Raw genomic sequence first — 15,493 nt, forward strand, 5'->3', positions numbered from 1 at the left:
GCCCCACATGTTGGTTTTTTTTTTGTTTTGTTGTTTGTGTGTGATGGAGTTTCGCTCTTGTTGCCCAGGCTAGAGTGCAATGGTGTGATCTCGGCTCACCGCAACCTCAGCTTCCCGAGTAGCTGGGATTAGGGGTATGTGCCATCAAGCCCGGCTAATTTTGTATTTTTAGTAGAGACAGGGTTTCACCATGTTGGTCAGGCTGGTCTCGAACTCCCGACCTCAGGTGATCCATGCCCCCCCACCCCAGGCCTCCCAAAGTGCTGGGATCACAGGCGTGAGCCACCATGCCTGGCCCATGGTGTTCTTATCTCATTAACTCAGTGGGCTAAAAACTCATTGCCACACTCAGTAGCTTAAACCACAGAAATGGATTCTGCCACAGTTACGGAGGCCGGAAGTCTGAAATCAGTAACACTGGGCAAAAGTCAAGGAGAATCTGTTCCCCGCTCTTCCAGATTCTGGGGACTGCCTGCATTCCTTCACTTGTGGCCACATAATTCCTATCTTCAATGCCAGCGTCTTGGAATCTCTCTCTGCTCTATGTCCACATCAACTTCTCTGTGTGTGGTCAGATCTCTATCTGCCTCTCTCCTGCAAGGAGATAAGCCAGGCTAGTGGCCCCTTCTCAAAATCCTTATTTAATCACATCTGCAAAACCCTTTTCTAAATAAGATACCATTCACAGGCTCCAGGAAGTGATCTCTTTGGGGGCCTGGTACAGCAATAGCCTGTAAACCCCCAAACTCTGCTCTCTTTCAGATGGTAACTCACCAAGCCTCTGTCTTCATTTTCTTTGAATACTTGGCATGTAGCCCAATGCCTGGAACAGGTAGGATGTCACTAAATGTTTATATGTTTTAATTTTTATTTATTTTATTATTATTGTTATTATTTTTGAGATGGAGTCTCACTCTGTCGCCCAGGCTGGAGTGCAGTGACGTGATCTCGGCTCACTGCAACCTCCAGTTCCTGGGATCAAGTGATTCTCCTGCCTCAGCCTCCCATGTAGCTGGGATTACAGGCATGTGCCATGACACCCGGCTAATTTTTTTTGTATTTTTGGTACAGATGGGGTTTCACCATGTTGGCCAGGCTGGTCTCGAACTGTTGACCTCAAGTGATCCACCCACCTCGACCTCCCAAAGGGCTAGGATTACAGGCGTGAGCCACCACACCCGGCCAAAAGTCACTAAATGTTTGTTGAGTAAATGGAAGTAGGTTTTAAATGGGTGTAGGGAAGGAAGTGGGGCAGGAACTTGAAGGCGGAGTCTGAAAATCATGGGCAGACATCAAAGGACTGAATTGTGGGGGGCATATTTGGATGTCAGGTTAAAGAGTTTGGACACTGTCCTATGGGCAAGAAAGAGCTTATATGAATTCCTTGCATAGGTGACTCATCCATCCATCCACTCATTCATTCATTCATTCATTCAATACTCAATAGCAACATGCAGAGCTCAGCTCTTGGGGAAATGAGGACAGGTGTCCTAGAAGAGATAGCATTGAATAGCTGGCTCTTTCTTCCACCAGAGGTGTGTTTTAATAAGTTCTAGTATTTCTAGCAGTTATTGCTTTAAGTGTGTGGCTACTAGATTTTCTGGCTCATTCAGATTCACGACAATGAAATCTTTGTGGATTGTGCCTGGCACCCTTACATAATACCACTCTGTTCCCGTGAATGCTTTCCACCATGCGTTCTTCCTTATCAGTAGTAATTTGCCATTTTTCAAATGTCTGCTGTGAGCTTCTACTTCTCAATATTTTTGGTGTGTTTTCTTGTAAATAGCGCTTAACTGGACTTTGGTTTTTGCGCCAATCTTACAGACTTTGGATGGGAAATTCAGCCCATTCATCTGTGTTATGAAGGCTGGTAGCCATGGCTTTATTTATTTTATCTCATCTTATGTTTACTGTTATTAAGCTTATTGTTCTTGCTATTATTTACTTTTCCCCCTTAATTTTGCTTCCTTACTCTCCCTCCACCCCTCCCCCAACTTCTACCTAGTAATTCAGGAGTTCTACTCTGCTTCTTTCCCGTGAGTTGCTACTTTCCAATTCCTGAGAGTCATCATTAAACCAGTCTTTCCCTGCTAATGTATTAAAAGTAAATGGCAATGAAGCCCCCCTCCCTACCACCAATAAGGCTTTCCTTCCCCACTCACCAAATCAGATCCTTTTACTTCCTCCTTCTCCCCTCAACCAAATGTGATCTTAAAATATTCTGACTTCTCCGTGATAAGATTCTATTTTTTTTTTAGTTCCAGGCTGATACAACTTTCTCTTGCAGCATGTAGCTTATGTTCTAAGAATCCTTATGTGGCATTGCTAGTACCAAATCACAGGCACATGTGGCTTAGCCATACTGTATATTTTGCAAGGGTCATTGCTCAATACCACTTCCTGTTCTGAGCGTTGGCTCTGTCTTGAAATCTCTACTGTGATTGAACTGTCTCGGTGATGGGGGAACTCTGAATATCTTCCTCTGAAAGGGGACATGGCTGGGGTCCTTTCTCTGTCTTACCACATTGGATATTTTCTCTCTTTTGTCCAGACAGATGAATCCTGTGGTAGCCATGGTAAGGATCCTTGATCCTATCATCAGAGTCCCTGGACGTTGCTCCAAAGTCCCCTAGGAACCACTTCGACTTTCCTCCCCTTAGATGTGACCTGTTCTTTCTGGAACTCTGCAAGACCGTCTCTTTATCCTTGGCATCTGGGATTCCCAGGGACACTTTCTCCTGGCACTTTGCTAACCTCTGTTTCTCCTCCAGCTCTTCCTGGAGTACCTGTCCTTTGCGCAATATACTTCCTGGAACTGTCTTTCCAGTCTCTGCTTTTTGTCCCGATGATTTTCATGTGCTTTTCCTCTACATCATGCAGCATTTACTCCACATTATCTTCCAGTTTGCTCATTTGTCCTCACCTCCACTCTTCTCTTTCTGAATTTGCCTGTTGCTTTTTCAGTCTTTTAGCTCCACAGAATATGTTCAGCGTTGCTGTGTTCTGATAGAGGCTCCTTAAGCCGTCTTGTAGATTTTTGTTGTACTTTCTCTCTTCCCTTAGACCTCCACAGGAGGAACTTTCCAATCTGTCCTCTTCTCTCTGCTTAATGAGCCCCTGCAAAGGGTTTGTGAAGTGCCTCAGCCTCTCTGTGATTGTGTGTTCACATTAATATTTACTATTTTCTTAAATGTGCATATATCTCAAAATGTGAAGAGTGATCATCTTTGAGTGATTTTTTTTCTCCTTCCTACTTTTAGTAATTCTCCAAATTTCCTACAGTTAGTGTATGATAAGGTGGAAAGACATCTTCAAGACTTTGGGCAAATAACTATGTCTGAGCTTCAATTTTCACATCAATAAAAAATGGGCCCAATGCCACCTCCCTCCTTGGGTCACTAGGGGGGCCCTTGAAAGCTGTGAAAGCCCCTAAGCCAACCTGGACAGAGCAGGCGAGGCTGATGGCAGGTGTTCTTCCTTCCTCTGTGAGCCTCACAGAGTCACAGGTGAACATTGGGGATCGGGGGTGGGCAGTGGGGGCAGCTGGAGAATCAAATGAGGTGACTGACGTGAACTACGCCGCTTTGACAAAAGTCCTCCGAAGTAGTGTGTTCAGAACTCATCTCCAAAGCCATCTGGAATATTTGCTCCCAACACGTTGGTAAGTATTATCTCTGACAGTCACTCCGAGCCGCAGTTTCTGCTGTGATAACTAGGACAGGTATCTCAGGTTGGCTGTGGGGACCAGAGACAGAGCAGGCAGGGTCTCACATTCCCGAGGGCCTCTCAAGGATAGACCCTCGCCCTCATCTCCAAACCACGCTTCCCAGACATGAACCAAACGACAGAGTCTCCAAACTGCCTGAGCCTTGCTCACTCCCTGGGCTAACACACGCTTTAAAGGAATCCCACAGTCACCGTGTGAAAAGCTTGCTACACTGCATTTGATTCTGGGCACTGAAAGCAGTACTTGGCTGCAGACACTCGTTCCAAACAGGCCCCATTTTTCCATCTCTGCTGCTGTTATTAGGGGAGCCCTTAGACTCTCTTGCAGCGCTGGAATAGGCGCTCAAGACGTGTGTTAATATTGCAACAGCAAATATAATGAATCTGCAGTTGGGGCCGCTGAGGCCGGAGTGGTGGATGAAAGGTGGCCGGAGCCTTTTCCACGGATGCAAACCACCTGTTACAGGAGAAGGCGAGCGGCCTCGCTAAGCAACTGGACGTTCTGCAGGCGGGGCGGGGCCGGGGCCCGAGTCCGCTCGGAAACTTTCGCTGTGGGCGAGCCGGAACCGCCCTCTGGCCCCTCGGGCCCAACCGCGCATGGGGAGTGCCGGGCCGCAGCTAGGCGAGGCGCACCGTGATTGGCGGAGGTGTGGAGTGATTGGCGGTTGCTCCGGCCACTCAGCAGGCCGAGCTGGCGCCGTATCCGGGGGTCCGCGTCTGGAGTGGAGGAAGGCCGAAGGCCCCGCCCCTGCCCCGCCCCCTCGTGCAGAAGGCCGCGCTAGCCGGCTCTTCAGCAGCCAGTGCAGGTTGCTCCCCCGCGGTCGCGGATCTCCCGGTTGCGCCGCGTTCAGCTGCTCCCGAACAACTTTACTGCCGGCCCAGAGGCCCCAGGGCGTCGCAGCGCCGCGTGCGGCCCACTCACGGGCTGGTGAGTACTTCGGGGCTGCGGCAGTGGCGCGGTGGCTGTGGGCAGCGCGCAGGAGGCGGGCAAGAGCCCTGAGGCACTGTCCGCCTCGGGCCTCAGTTTCCCCTTCCGAGCTGATGGGTGGCTGGCCCCAAAGTCCCGGCAAGGTCCCCGAAGTTGGAGGGCCGGGGGTCCCGCCCGCTCTGCAACGCGCGAGGCGACCCCTGTCCCGGGCCCGAACGAGTCACCCGGGGGGCGCTCCCCGGTCCCCCGTGCGCTGTCGCCTGGAGCCCCGCCGCGGGCGGGACAGCAGGCCCGAGAGGCGGAGCGGCCGGCGGGCAGGCCCCCTCCCCTCGCCCCGCACCATCCCCCTCGAGTTGCCCCGTCATGCCCCTCCCCCGCGGTCCCAGGACCCACGGCCGCCCTCGGTGCTCGCCCGGCCGCTGGAACGCGCCTGGGCCCCCGGGAGGTGTTGTGGGGGGAAGGGGGGTTCAGTCCCCCAGGGGGACCCGGCCCGCCCGAGGGACAGCTTAGGGGACACTCTGAATCCCCACAGCCCACTTAGGAGCGCCTTGGCAGTTCCTCTCCCTCTCCCGGCCCCTCAGTAGAGAGTTGAGAGGTTTCAGTGGCAGCACCTGGACCCTGCCTCGTATGAACTCCACCCTCTGGATCATTAGCTTTTTGTTTGATCAACGAAAACTTTCTGGAGAATCCTGCCCAGCTGTTTTGGATGTGATGGCGCCTTGGCCTCTCACCCACTTAGTAGTTGATGTTATGAATTCCAAGGAAGTCGCATTTGTGCAATCCCCCCACCACCCAGATTTAACCCTCTCAGTAGCCTTAGGCGGAGAAGTTATAGTCCCCATTTGACACCCCAGGAAGCTGAGGCTCAGCAGGGTTTGGTGCCAGCCCAGGACCACGAAGCTGATCGGGGCAGAGCCTGTGTGAAGCCTCTGCCCCATGTCTCCAGAAGCAGCCCCGCCTCTCCTCACCTTGGACAATGACCCCTGGCATTTGGCCCAGGGCTTTGCAGTTTGTAAAGGGCTTTCTCTTCTGCCAGCATCCATCACTCAAAGAGCTGTGCCCTGGGTACCCCATGTGCTGGCTGCCTGTTCTCTGCAGCAGGGGAGGGAGCCCACGGGAAGCCCAGAGGCCACCTTTGCCACTGTCCCCACCTGTTTACTTCTGTCTCCAAGGGTCTGTGATTCCCATGGGGTCTCCACTGTATCCAACCAGGGATTTAGAGGGAGGCTCCTCCACATTTCAGCCTCTTCTCCCTGACTGCTGGTTTGTCCTCCTCCCTTCGCAGACACAGGAAAAGTTGGCTGGGAGACGCCATCTCACCTTCTTGCCCAGGATGGAAGAGCATGGAGGGCATCTCTGACTTAGGCCTCCCCTGCCCATCCCGGACCAGGGCTGGACAGGCTTCTGGGGCTGGTCACAGAGGGGACCTCAGCTCAGTCTCAACCCCCAGAGATGTCTGCACTGCCGGACAGACCCGAAACACCCGTCCTTGACGGTGGCAATAAGAATTATAATAGGTCGGGAGCTTTATGTCTACACGGCTCCCCTCCCCTCCCACTTCCCTACCTCCGGAAGTGGTACCACTACAGCCAGCCAGCCCCAGCCACAAACCAGACCACCCCCTGTGCCCTTCATTCCTCACTCCCAGTTGGTTCTCTCCTGTCTCTCCTGGCTCCTGAGCCTCACTGGGATACCTGCCCTGGTTCAGGACCCTTTCCTCTCCCTGAACGGCCTCCAGGCTCCTCCCTGGTCCTGATCCGGGCCTGGCTGCACACAGTCCTGCTGTTCTTCAGCTGCCACTTCCCTCTGGGCTATCGGGTCAGGTCCGCCTCCTGAGCCGGCATTCCTTCGGGCCCTCAGGGACCCGCCTCGCCTCACTGCTCACTCAGCCTCTCCCTCCTGTGTCCTCTCCCCAGCAGTCACCTCCCAGCCACCTGTGTGTTCCTGGCCACAAGGCTGGCTCACTGTCCCTCTGCTGCCTCCTCTTCTGGGCACAACCCCTGCTGGAATGCCCAGCCACCTCCCACCTTGCCTGGCTCCTGCCTGCTCGTCCAGAAGGCTTAGTCAAGGCCTCATGCAGGATTACTGGCCTGCCTCTTCCCACAGTGGAGTGAGGGCCCCCTTCTGTGCCATCTTTGTGGGTGTCTGTTTAGGTGTTAACCTTCCCATCTAGATGAAGCTGCTCCAACGCTGGCCCTGGACAAGACTTCTCTAGGGCAGGGGGCCCAGCACAGCGCTTGGCACAAGATGGACCTACCCTCAGTCCACACCTGCTGCCCACCCAGGCGAGGCCTGGAGCAGGTGCCAGGTGTGTGGTGGGGGCTTGGCCACTATGGCTGTCATGACTGCTGCTTGGGGCAGTCCCAATTCAAATCCCTCTGTTCCTGTGAATGTGCCACATTGGATAGAGCTGGAATGTTCCTTGGTTTGTCCCTTAATGCTCTGAGCAAAAATAGGTACCTGGGATCCATCAAGGGCTTTGTGCCCTTGCCTTGAGGAGCAGCCCTGTGCCAGGGGGCTGGGTCAGGCCAGGCCAGAGCAGACATCCCAGGGCCAGGACCTCCTGGGCCTGCTCCCTTAGGGCTTGCTCACAGATGGGTTTTAAAATAATATTTGCTTTAATTTCAAAAACATTACACATTCATTATAGAAAACTAGGGAAATATGTTTAAAAGAAGAATAAAATGAAACCGCGCCATAAGCCTTATCCCCAGAGACAGCAAGTATCTTTTTTAGGGGGCGTTTTCTTCCATTTTTTGGCAGATAAATTTTGTTTTCATCCTAGACAGACTCCGGCTAATATCTTCTGCTGCTTTAAATCCTGCCTTAACAGTGTCATGCCCACCTTTTCCTTGTCTCGAAACGTTCATGTACGAGGTCACGTTTACCAGCTGTACAGCGTTGCACCATATGGAGGGGTGTAGGCTTTATAGCCAGCCCCTTTCTGGACATTGCTGAAAGTGCCATGGGACAGACATTGTGTGTGAGCCCCAAGGGCATCTCCAGTGACTCCCCTGGACTGGCATCCTGGAGGCAGAGGCACTGATCAGAGAGAGTGTGAACATCATCTCGGCTTCCCAAGGGGGCTGTTTCTGAGGCGCTGGCTTGGGAGGTGGGGTTGCCCCCACAGAGAGAACAGAATGGGGGCGGCCTGGGTGAGGGCCAGAGCCCTTAGGGCAGAAGGCCACATGTGGTCATTCTGCTGTGGGTCTGAGTGGATGCATGGTGCCTGCAGCCCTCTCTAGGTGGCGGCCTCTCAGCTGAACTCCCTGGTGCCGGTGTTTGTGTTTGGATGGGATAAAAATACGCCTCAGTGCTCATGGGGAAAGAATGCTAGCAACTTTGCTTTTGTGGATCTTATACAGTGACGGCTTCTAAGCCATTGCTCTGGTCACCAGTAGGGAGTTGGGGCTGAGTGCCCCACCGTGCAGGTAGGGATCTGAGGGTGCAGAGTGGATGCAGCTGAAGATGCCTGGATGCTGGGGTTTGGGGGAGGGACTTGCTAAGATCCCACAGCATTATTGCCTGGATGGTGCTCCTGCCCTAGGCCAGGCTGCCTCAAGCTTCTGCCCACGTGCATTAAGTGCTTAACGTATTCCTGGCAAGGCAGCAGGTCTTTGAGTGGATAAGCTGCAGCCCCTGCCCTCAGGGCTGACAGTGGCTGTCACACGCAGGAAGACTCAGGGAAGGACCAGACAGCAGGTCCTTCCACCAGGAGATCTTTTCTGATCTTCATTGTTCCTGTGACCAACGTGACCAGGAATTGTTGTGCTTGTTTTGAAATAACAAGCCCTTTGATCCAAACCAGACTTGGCCAACCCTCAGAGAACCTGAAAATTAATCCTCCTGTATTCATCCATTCTTACTAACCAGAGATTTTACTTTAAACAGTTTTTTTTTTTTTTTAACTGCAGTGTGACATACATGGTACATAGGCCAGCTAGAATGTTTCCCTGAAATTCCTTTTATGAAGTGTTTTCCAACTGAACATGCCTTTGTTTAGCACCTGGGAGTAATGGCTTAGGGTTTTTCTTTTTTTTTTTTTTTTGAGACGGGAGTCTCGCTTTGTCACCCAGGCTGGAGTGCAGTGGCGCGATCTCAGCTCACTGCAAGCTTTGTCTCCCGGGTTCACACCGTTCTCCTGCCTCAGCCTCCCGAGGAGTTGGGACTACAGGTGCCCACCACCACGCCTGGCTAATTTTTTGTATTTTTAATAGAGACAGGGTTTCACTGTGTTAGCCAGGATGGTCTTGATCTCCTGACCTCGTGATCCGCCCGCCTCGGCCTCCCAAAGTGCTGGGTTTACAGGCATGAGCCACTGCGCCCGGCCGGCTTAGGGTTTTTTTTAATGCCCAATAGTTTGCTTTCTCTTCTGTCACATACGTAATCCCCACAGCACCCCTATGTGGGAGGTGCTATCCCCATTTTACATATGGGGAAACAGACACAGTGAGGTCATATGGCCACTAGTAAGGGTAACTGAAACTGATGCCCCATGCCATGTTGCTTCCAGCTGTAACCTCTAGCAGAGGGAGGGCTCTGATGGAGAGGTGCTGTGTGTTTACCTGGGCAGGTGAGGAAGACAAGGACTCGGGACAGACATAGCTTGGAAGCTCCCACAAAGGAGGTATCGCTGGAGCTCTTGACTTGAAGGGTGCTTAGGGTCTAGGCTGGGGGAGGAGGGTAGGAAGGCATTCCGGGAAGAGGGCCCTATGGAAACAGAAGTGTGGAGGTCAGCGTTTGTGTGCTGATGTTGAAGGGTAGCCAGTGTTTTGCAGTGAACGGGCCCTGGGAGAGGGGGTGCAGTGGCGGTCGGATTTCAAAGTCGTCTTTTTCAGAAATGAGCTTGCAGAAGCGTTAGAATTGGGCAGGTCTGGATTTGAATTTCAGGTCTGGTATCTGGAGCTGTTTGACCTTGAGCAGGTCCCTCCCCTCCCTGCACCTGCGTTCCTGTCTGTGAAGTGGGGTGAGGTTGAAGGATAAAACATTTCCCCATCTATAACACTGAGATGACAACGGGATCTACCTTCCAGGTCCATGCGAGGAACTCACGACAACAGGACCTACCTTCCAGGGCCATACGAGAAACTCATGAGAAAAGACAAGTACCGAGAACAGAGCTGTTGGTCTTGATAGCAGAGATGCTCTGGCGTAGGTCAGCCCTCAGTGAAGGTGCCCTCTCTCTCTGTCTGAGAAAGTGACACCTGACTTGGGGGCAATGGGAACCATGGAAGAGAAGGTAGACATGGCCACATGTCATTTGAAGACCTGACTTTTCACCGTCTCAGGTGGTCCGGTGGCCTGCAGGACCATGGTTCTGTTTGCGATCCTGTGTGGGTTCTATGTGCGATCCTGTATTTCTCTGCCACAGCTGACTAAGGGGACACTTAGGTCTGCACGTGCAGTTAAATGGCTGCTTTTGTGGAAGGTGCCAGTTCCCGGGAGCTTGGAACTTGGAAACAGGATGGAGCAGGCTCCCAAGCTTGACCATGCATTCTTTGCACCTGGGGGATGTTTTAAACTAAGGGTTCAGTCCCTCTGAGGGAGGAACGTGTGGATTGAAATCTGCAGAGTTCTTGAGCGGCACCGATCTGATCTTTAGGACCCATTTGCAGCTGGGAATGGAGCAGAAATTGTTGTGTGTGGAGGCTGGGGCCACTCCTGACTCTTCCAGTCACAGCTGTCCCCAAAGGTGACCTCTGGGCACCTACTCGGATCTGGCTCCGTGCCACGCACTGGGTGTTCAGAGGCAGCCAGGGGACTCCTCGTGCTGCCCACGGTGTCTGGTCTCACTAGTCCTCACAGTTGCCCCGTCCCCATTTTCAGATGAGGAGGCTGAGGTGCAGGGAGGGATGTGGGCTGCTCAGGACCACACAGCTGGTGGGCACAGAGCCAGGAGCACAGCGGCAGCTTGGGGCTGGGAGCGAGACTCTCTGTTACCAGCCTCTCCCTGCTCTGTGCCTCAGAGGATGGCTGTGGACCCTGAGCTTGGGATGGTCATTTGGGAATCTGAGGGAAAGTTTCCACAGCCTCACAGCAGCAGGTTCAAGGTTCAGCAGCGCCAGGGGTTTGCATCCCACCCCTAACACCGCTCATCCAGGGCCCATCCGGGTCTGGGGCTCAGGATCCTGCAGCGCTTTCAGCTCTGTGTCTGTGGCCGGTGGTTGTCCTTCATTACAGGGATGGTGGTGTTTTTCCATGTTGCTAAGCAGCATGTGAGGGCCTCTGTTGAATAAAATAAAGCACTTGCTCCAGCGTGACACGGGTCACGGGATCTCTGCGCACTCTAGTCTCTTCTGATGCCCCCACCGCACTGTTTGCCTTAGTTTGCTTTTTACTATGTGTGTTGATTTCTGGGGCATCATTCCTGTGACTTCGGTGCTGTGGCTTGGGCCTGGGGTAGGGGCTGTGGAGCGGCAGGTCTGGGTATGAATCCCGGCTCCACCCATTTGGCTCCCCCTCTTCTCTCCCCTGCCCTCTTCCACCCTCCCCAGCTCCCTTCCCCTCTCATATTTACTTAACTTTACTCAGTACCAGCGTATTAGTTTTCTAGGGCTTCTGTAAGAAACTACTGGAAACTTGGTGGCTTAAAACAACAGAGGTTTGTTCTCTGATGGTTCTGGGGGCAGAAGTCTGAAGTCAAGGTTTGGGCAGGGTGGGTCCCTCCTGGAGGCTCTGAGGGAGGCTCAGTTCCTCGCTTCCGTCCAGCTTCTGGCAGTGGCCAGTGGTCCTCCTGCTCCTTGGCTGCTGTCACCCGTGTCCGCGTTGGCTCTGTTACCCTCCTCTTCCTATAGGCCATTAGCTATTGGAGCCAGGGCTTCCCTACTCCAGGCTGATCTCATTTCAAGATCCTTAAATACATCTTCAAAGACCTGTTTTTCCAAATAAGGGCACGTTCACAGACATTGGTGGGCACATGATGTGGGGCCCAATTCAGCCCCCTGCAGCCGGGCTTCACATGGGTGGGCTCTGGGTGTTGCTGCCATCATCCCCGTTTCTTGGATGAGGGAAGGCCAGGGTTGCGTGGCTCATGCCCAGTGAGGCAGGGACTCCAGGCCTCGGCGTGTGCAGGTCTGAGACGGTAAGTGCCGTGCCATCTGTAGAGTCACGTGGGTGAGTGTCCTCCCATGGTTTCCTCCCTGGAAGCGGGGCTGGCCCATGGGCACAGTGCTAAGTGTTAGCGAGATCCTGTATGGAGTGTCTGGCAGCTCCCACCTGCCTCCCTCTGCTTTTCTGTCTCCAGCAGACACTAAGTGCCAGAGCGGGCTCTGCCGTGCTGCGTGTGCCTGACCTTGACTTTTCTTCCAGGCAGGATGGACTCCAACACTGCTCCGCTGGGCCCCTCCTGCCCACAGCCCCCGCCAGCACCGCAGCCCCAGGCGCGTTCCCGACTCAATGCCACAGCCTCGTTGGAGCAGGAGAGGAGCGAAAGGCCCCGAGCACCCGGACCCCAGGCTGGCCCTGGCCCTGGTGTTAGAGACACAGCAGCCCCCGCTGAGCCCCAGGCCCAGCACACCAGGAGCCGGGAAAGAGCAGACAGCACCGGTAAGGGGGCAGGCTGGGAAGCCCAGGCGGGGCATGTTCAGGGATAGCTGGGTTGGAACGGGGTTCAGCCACCCCTGGAGGGTCCCCCCGCCAGGTCCTCTGCAGTTCAGCATTGTGCAGCTCCCATACTGTGCACAGGCGTCCATCCACTGGGGCTACCCACCTCCTCAGAGCCTTGCACCTGCCACCTGTGTGGCACCCACTCGAGGTGGTGCTGGTGCCCCCACTCCTCTGCAGTCCTTCTCTTCCCAGGGCCTCTGCAGCACTTCACAGCTTTCGTTTGCAACAGCATCCAAACGTGTGGAGTAAATTCACGCTGACCGAGGCCCTGGGTGTTCACAGGCAGAGCTGACCGAGGCCCTTGGTGTTCAAAGGCAGAGCTGACCGAGGCCCTTGGTGTTCAAAGGCCGAGCTGAGGCCCTGGGTGTTCACAGGCAGAGCTGACCGAGGCCCTTGGTGTTCAAAGGCAGAGCTGACAGGCTTGTTGGTTCCCGGGTGGTGGTGTGAGGGTGGTGGGTGTGATCAGGGGAGTCCAGCCCCTGGGCACCTTCTCCAGCTGACTCAGGCCTCGGTCAGCCTTCACTTTCGCTAGAGAGGCCGCTGCTAGGGAGGCTCAGTCCCAGCTCATCACTGCCCCTCCTGCCCATGCAGAAGCCCCAGACCTATGGTGAGTGCCTGCTGTGTACACCAGCCTTGTCCATGTGCCAGGGCGGGACTCCTCATGGCAGTCCTGAGAGGGGAAACTGAGGCACTGAGTCTAGGTGACTTGCCCAAGAGACCCAGCGGGTGAGAGACGAAGTGCTGGAGTGGCCCAGGTTTCCTTCTTGTCCCAGTCACCTCACTGGCAGGGCCGTGGGGCCTCCCTGCTGTGGTCGCAGCGTGCTGAGGCTCCCATGTACCACTTATGCTGGGCGGGCCCTCGGAAACTCACCGCAGCCCTGGGCCCTGTTTGTCTTTGCATCTCCTTAAAAGATCACTGTGCTCCTGTGCTTTGTTTTGGAGCCCTCTGGGCAGACGAGGGTCTGACCCCGGGACTTGGGCCCAGCCTCACGGCTTCAGGGGAACAAAGACCAGGGCTCGGAAGCTTGGTTTCAATCTGGGTAATGAGAACAGCCCGCAAAGGACAGAGTCCAAGACTGTGTGTTTCAGATAAGAAGAGTCAGGAAGCAGCTGTGGTTTGTTTGGCTTTGGTCTCCAATGTGGGGGTGGTGAAGAGCAAGCCCTGGGTGCCGCCTGACAGCCCAGCCCCCAACACTGGGCCTGCAGCTGGGGGCAGTGGGCATCCCGTCTCCCAGTCACTGGTCACTGATGTGGCCACAGCAGGCCTGGCCCTGCATGCCCAATGGCCGCAGGGAGGGCAGGGCCCAGGGTCCCTGCCAGTAGCAGCTGCTGCAAGAGTCTGTTATTTAGCTCCCCCGTCCTGCCAACATAGGTGGGTAAGCATCAATTAAAATACCAATAGGTAACAACAAGGGTAGCTATTTAGCTCATACTTCCCCGAGCCAGGTATCTTTTTAGGGCATTAGCCCACTTGCTTCTTTAACAGCCCTGGGAGGCAGGCTCTGCTGCTGCCCCGTTTTTCAGATGGGAAACCGAGGGATAGAGGGCTTAAGTAGATGACCCAGCGTCCCATGGTTGGTGAAGGGTGGAGGGGAGATTTGAACATACCTGGAGCCTGTGCTCACTACGGGCCTCAGGTCAGCTGTGCCCAGGGCTCCCCATGTCCCAGACTCAGAGAAGTGCACAGAGCAGGTTGGCCTGTCCCTAGATCAATGCCTGGCCAGGTCCTGGTGACAGGAGTGAAGGCTGAGGCCTGCCCTCCAGGAGCTCTGAGCAATATGGGAGACAGGAGTGAACAAGGAACTATATTCTGGGGGCTCATGTAGCGCGGGGGACAACCCACATTGCAGTCCCCTAGGGGCCCCCCAGGAGAGCCTGGGCACTCTTCAGGGCATCAGGAGGACTGCCTGGAGGAGGCACCGTCAGAGCCCCCTCTGAGCTGCTGCTTGGCCTGTACACTTGGGAAACAGGAGAAGAGCAGCCTTGGGTCGCCCTTCTCTGGTTGCCTCCCTGAGGAACTGACCCCCTTTTCAGCCCTCCATTCAGCAAGGTTGGGCAGGGGCTGCTTCAGAAACTTCACTGGGCTGGAGCCCCACACTTCCTTCCCATCCTGGCTCTGTGGCCTTGGCAAGTCACCTGCCACCTGGGGAACCACTGCCGATGGGTCAGGGCTTGGAAACTCAGGGGCTCCTGGGCCCAGACAGGTAAAGAAAACAGTGACTCAGGCTAGAAAGGAGACCGCAGGGAGTTGTGAGGCTCTTGGGCGTCCCTGTGCCAGGGCGGGACTCCTCATAGCAGCCCTGAGAGGGGAAACTGCGTCCTGTGTGGAGTGTGGATGCCCATGTGCTGAGAGGTGTTGTCTGTTGTGATTTTTGACAGCAGCCCAAGTGATGTGCCAGTGGGCCAGGGCCAGCACCTGCCTGTCCATGGCTGCCCCAGGGCTGATGGGCGGGGGCCGTTTCTACACAGGTAGCTGTGGGGAGTCCTGTGATCACCTCAGTGTTGTCTTCAGCCCTGGGGGGATCTGTTGTTCTACTCAACAAGAAAAGAAAGCTGAGCTCGTCACACCTGGTCCTAGGTGACCCAGCAGGCACAGAGAGGTAGAGTTGACGCCAAGCCCCACTCAGCCACCATGACACTGCTGTGCGAGTCCACGCCCTGGCAGAGAGCCTGTTCTGGGCCTGTTCTGTTTAGCCCTGGGGCTAAAGGGCGGGCTCAGATGCACAGAGGGACAGGCCTGGTGCAGGTGGAAGGAAAGCAGACCGTTTCATCGTCTCAGCTTCGGGCTGGGTGTGCTGTGGCTATCATGTGCTTAGCCGGTGCTAAGTGTGTGCTAAGCATGTGGCTCTGGCAGGCACTCAGGCCTCCTGGGCACCAGCCGAGGCCCCACCCCTTCCCACTGTGCGGCCCTGAGCTCTCCTGCTGCCTCGGTCATTCACGGGTCTACCGGTAAGACACGGCCCGGGGTTGGTGGAGGAGGAAGGAGGCGAGATTCGGGAGCTCTCCGAGTTGTACCCGCCACTCCATCTCTGAGCAGCAGCACTGTCATCTCTACAAGTCTCTACAGCAGTGCTGCCACCACCTCCACCAGGGGCTCACCCTACTGTGAGGTGGCCCAGCTCACTGTGAGACTCTGGGGCAGTGACTGCCCTTTCTGTTGACCCCAGTGGGCGGCCAGCCCACACGACTGCTGAATCTGCCAGGCCTCCCAGCCACTGGGGGTAGGGGGAT

At 54.9% G+C, this 15,493-nt stretch overlaps 1 protein-coding gene across 2 annotated transcripts in view; it reads left to right on the plus strand.

The window, feature by feature from the left end:
- The first annotated feature begins 4,492 nt into the window (after positions 1–4,492).
- Positions 4,493–15,493, plus strand: part of WFS1 (wolframin ER transmembrane glycoprotein) — a 34,836-nt gene continuing 23,835 nt past the window's right edge. Inside the window, exons 1-2 of one of the 2 annotated variants that reach the window (XM_032135883.2) lie at positions 4,493–4,657; positions 11,966–12,202. In XM_032135883.2, coding sequence (XP_031991774.1) covers positions 11,971–12,202 — 232 coding nt within the window. In that variant the 5' untranslated portion in view covers positions 4,493–4,657; positions 11,966–11,970. The remainder of the gene's footprint in view (positions 4,658–11,965; positions 12,203–15,493) is intronic. The other variant, XM_032135885.2, reaches the window with a different exon arrangement.

The sequence above is a fragment of the Hylobates moloch genome, unplaced genomic scaffold, assembly GCF_009828535.3.
Source record: "Hylobates moloch isolate HMO894 unplaced genomic scaffold, HMol_V3 SCAFFOLD_17, whole genome shotgun sequence".
In the NCBI taxonomy this organism is placed as follows: domain Eukaryota; kingdom Metazoa; phylum Chordata; class Mammalia; order Primates; family Hylobatidae; genus Hylobates; species Hylobates moloch.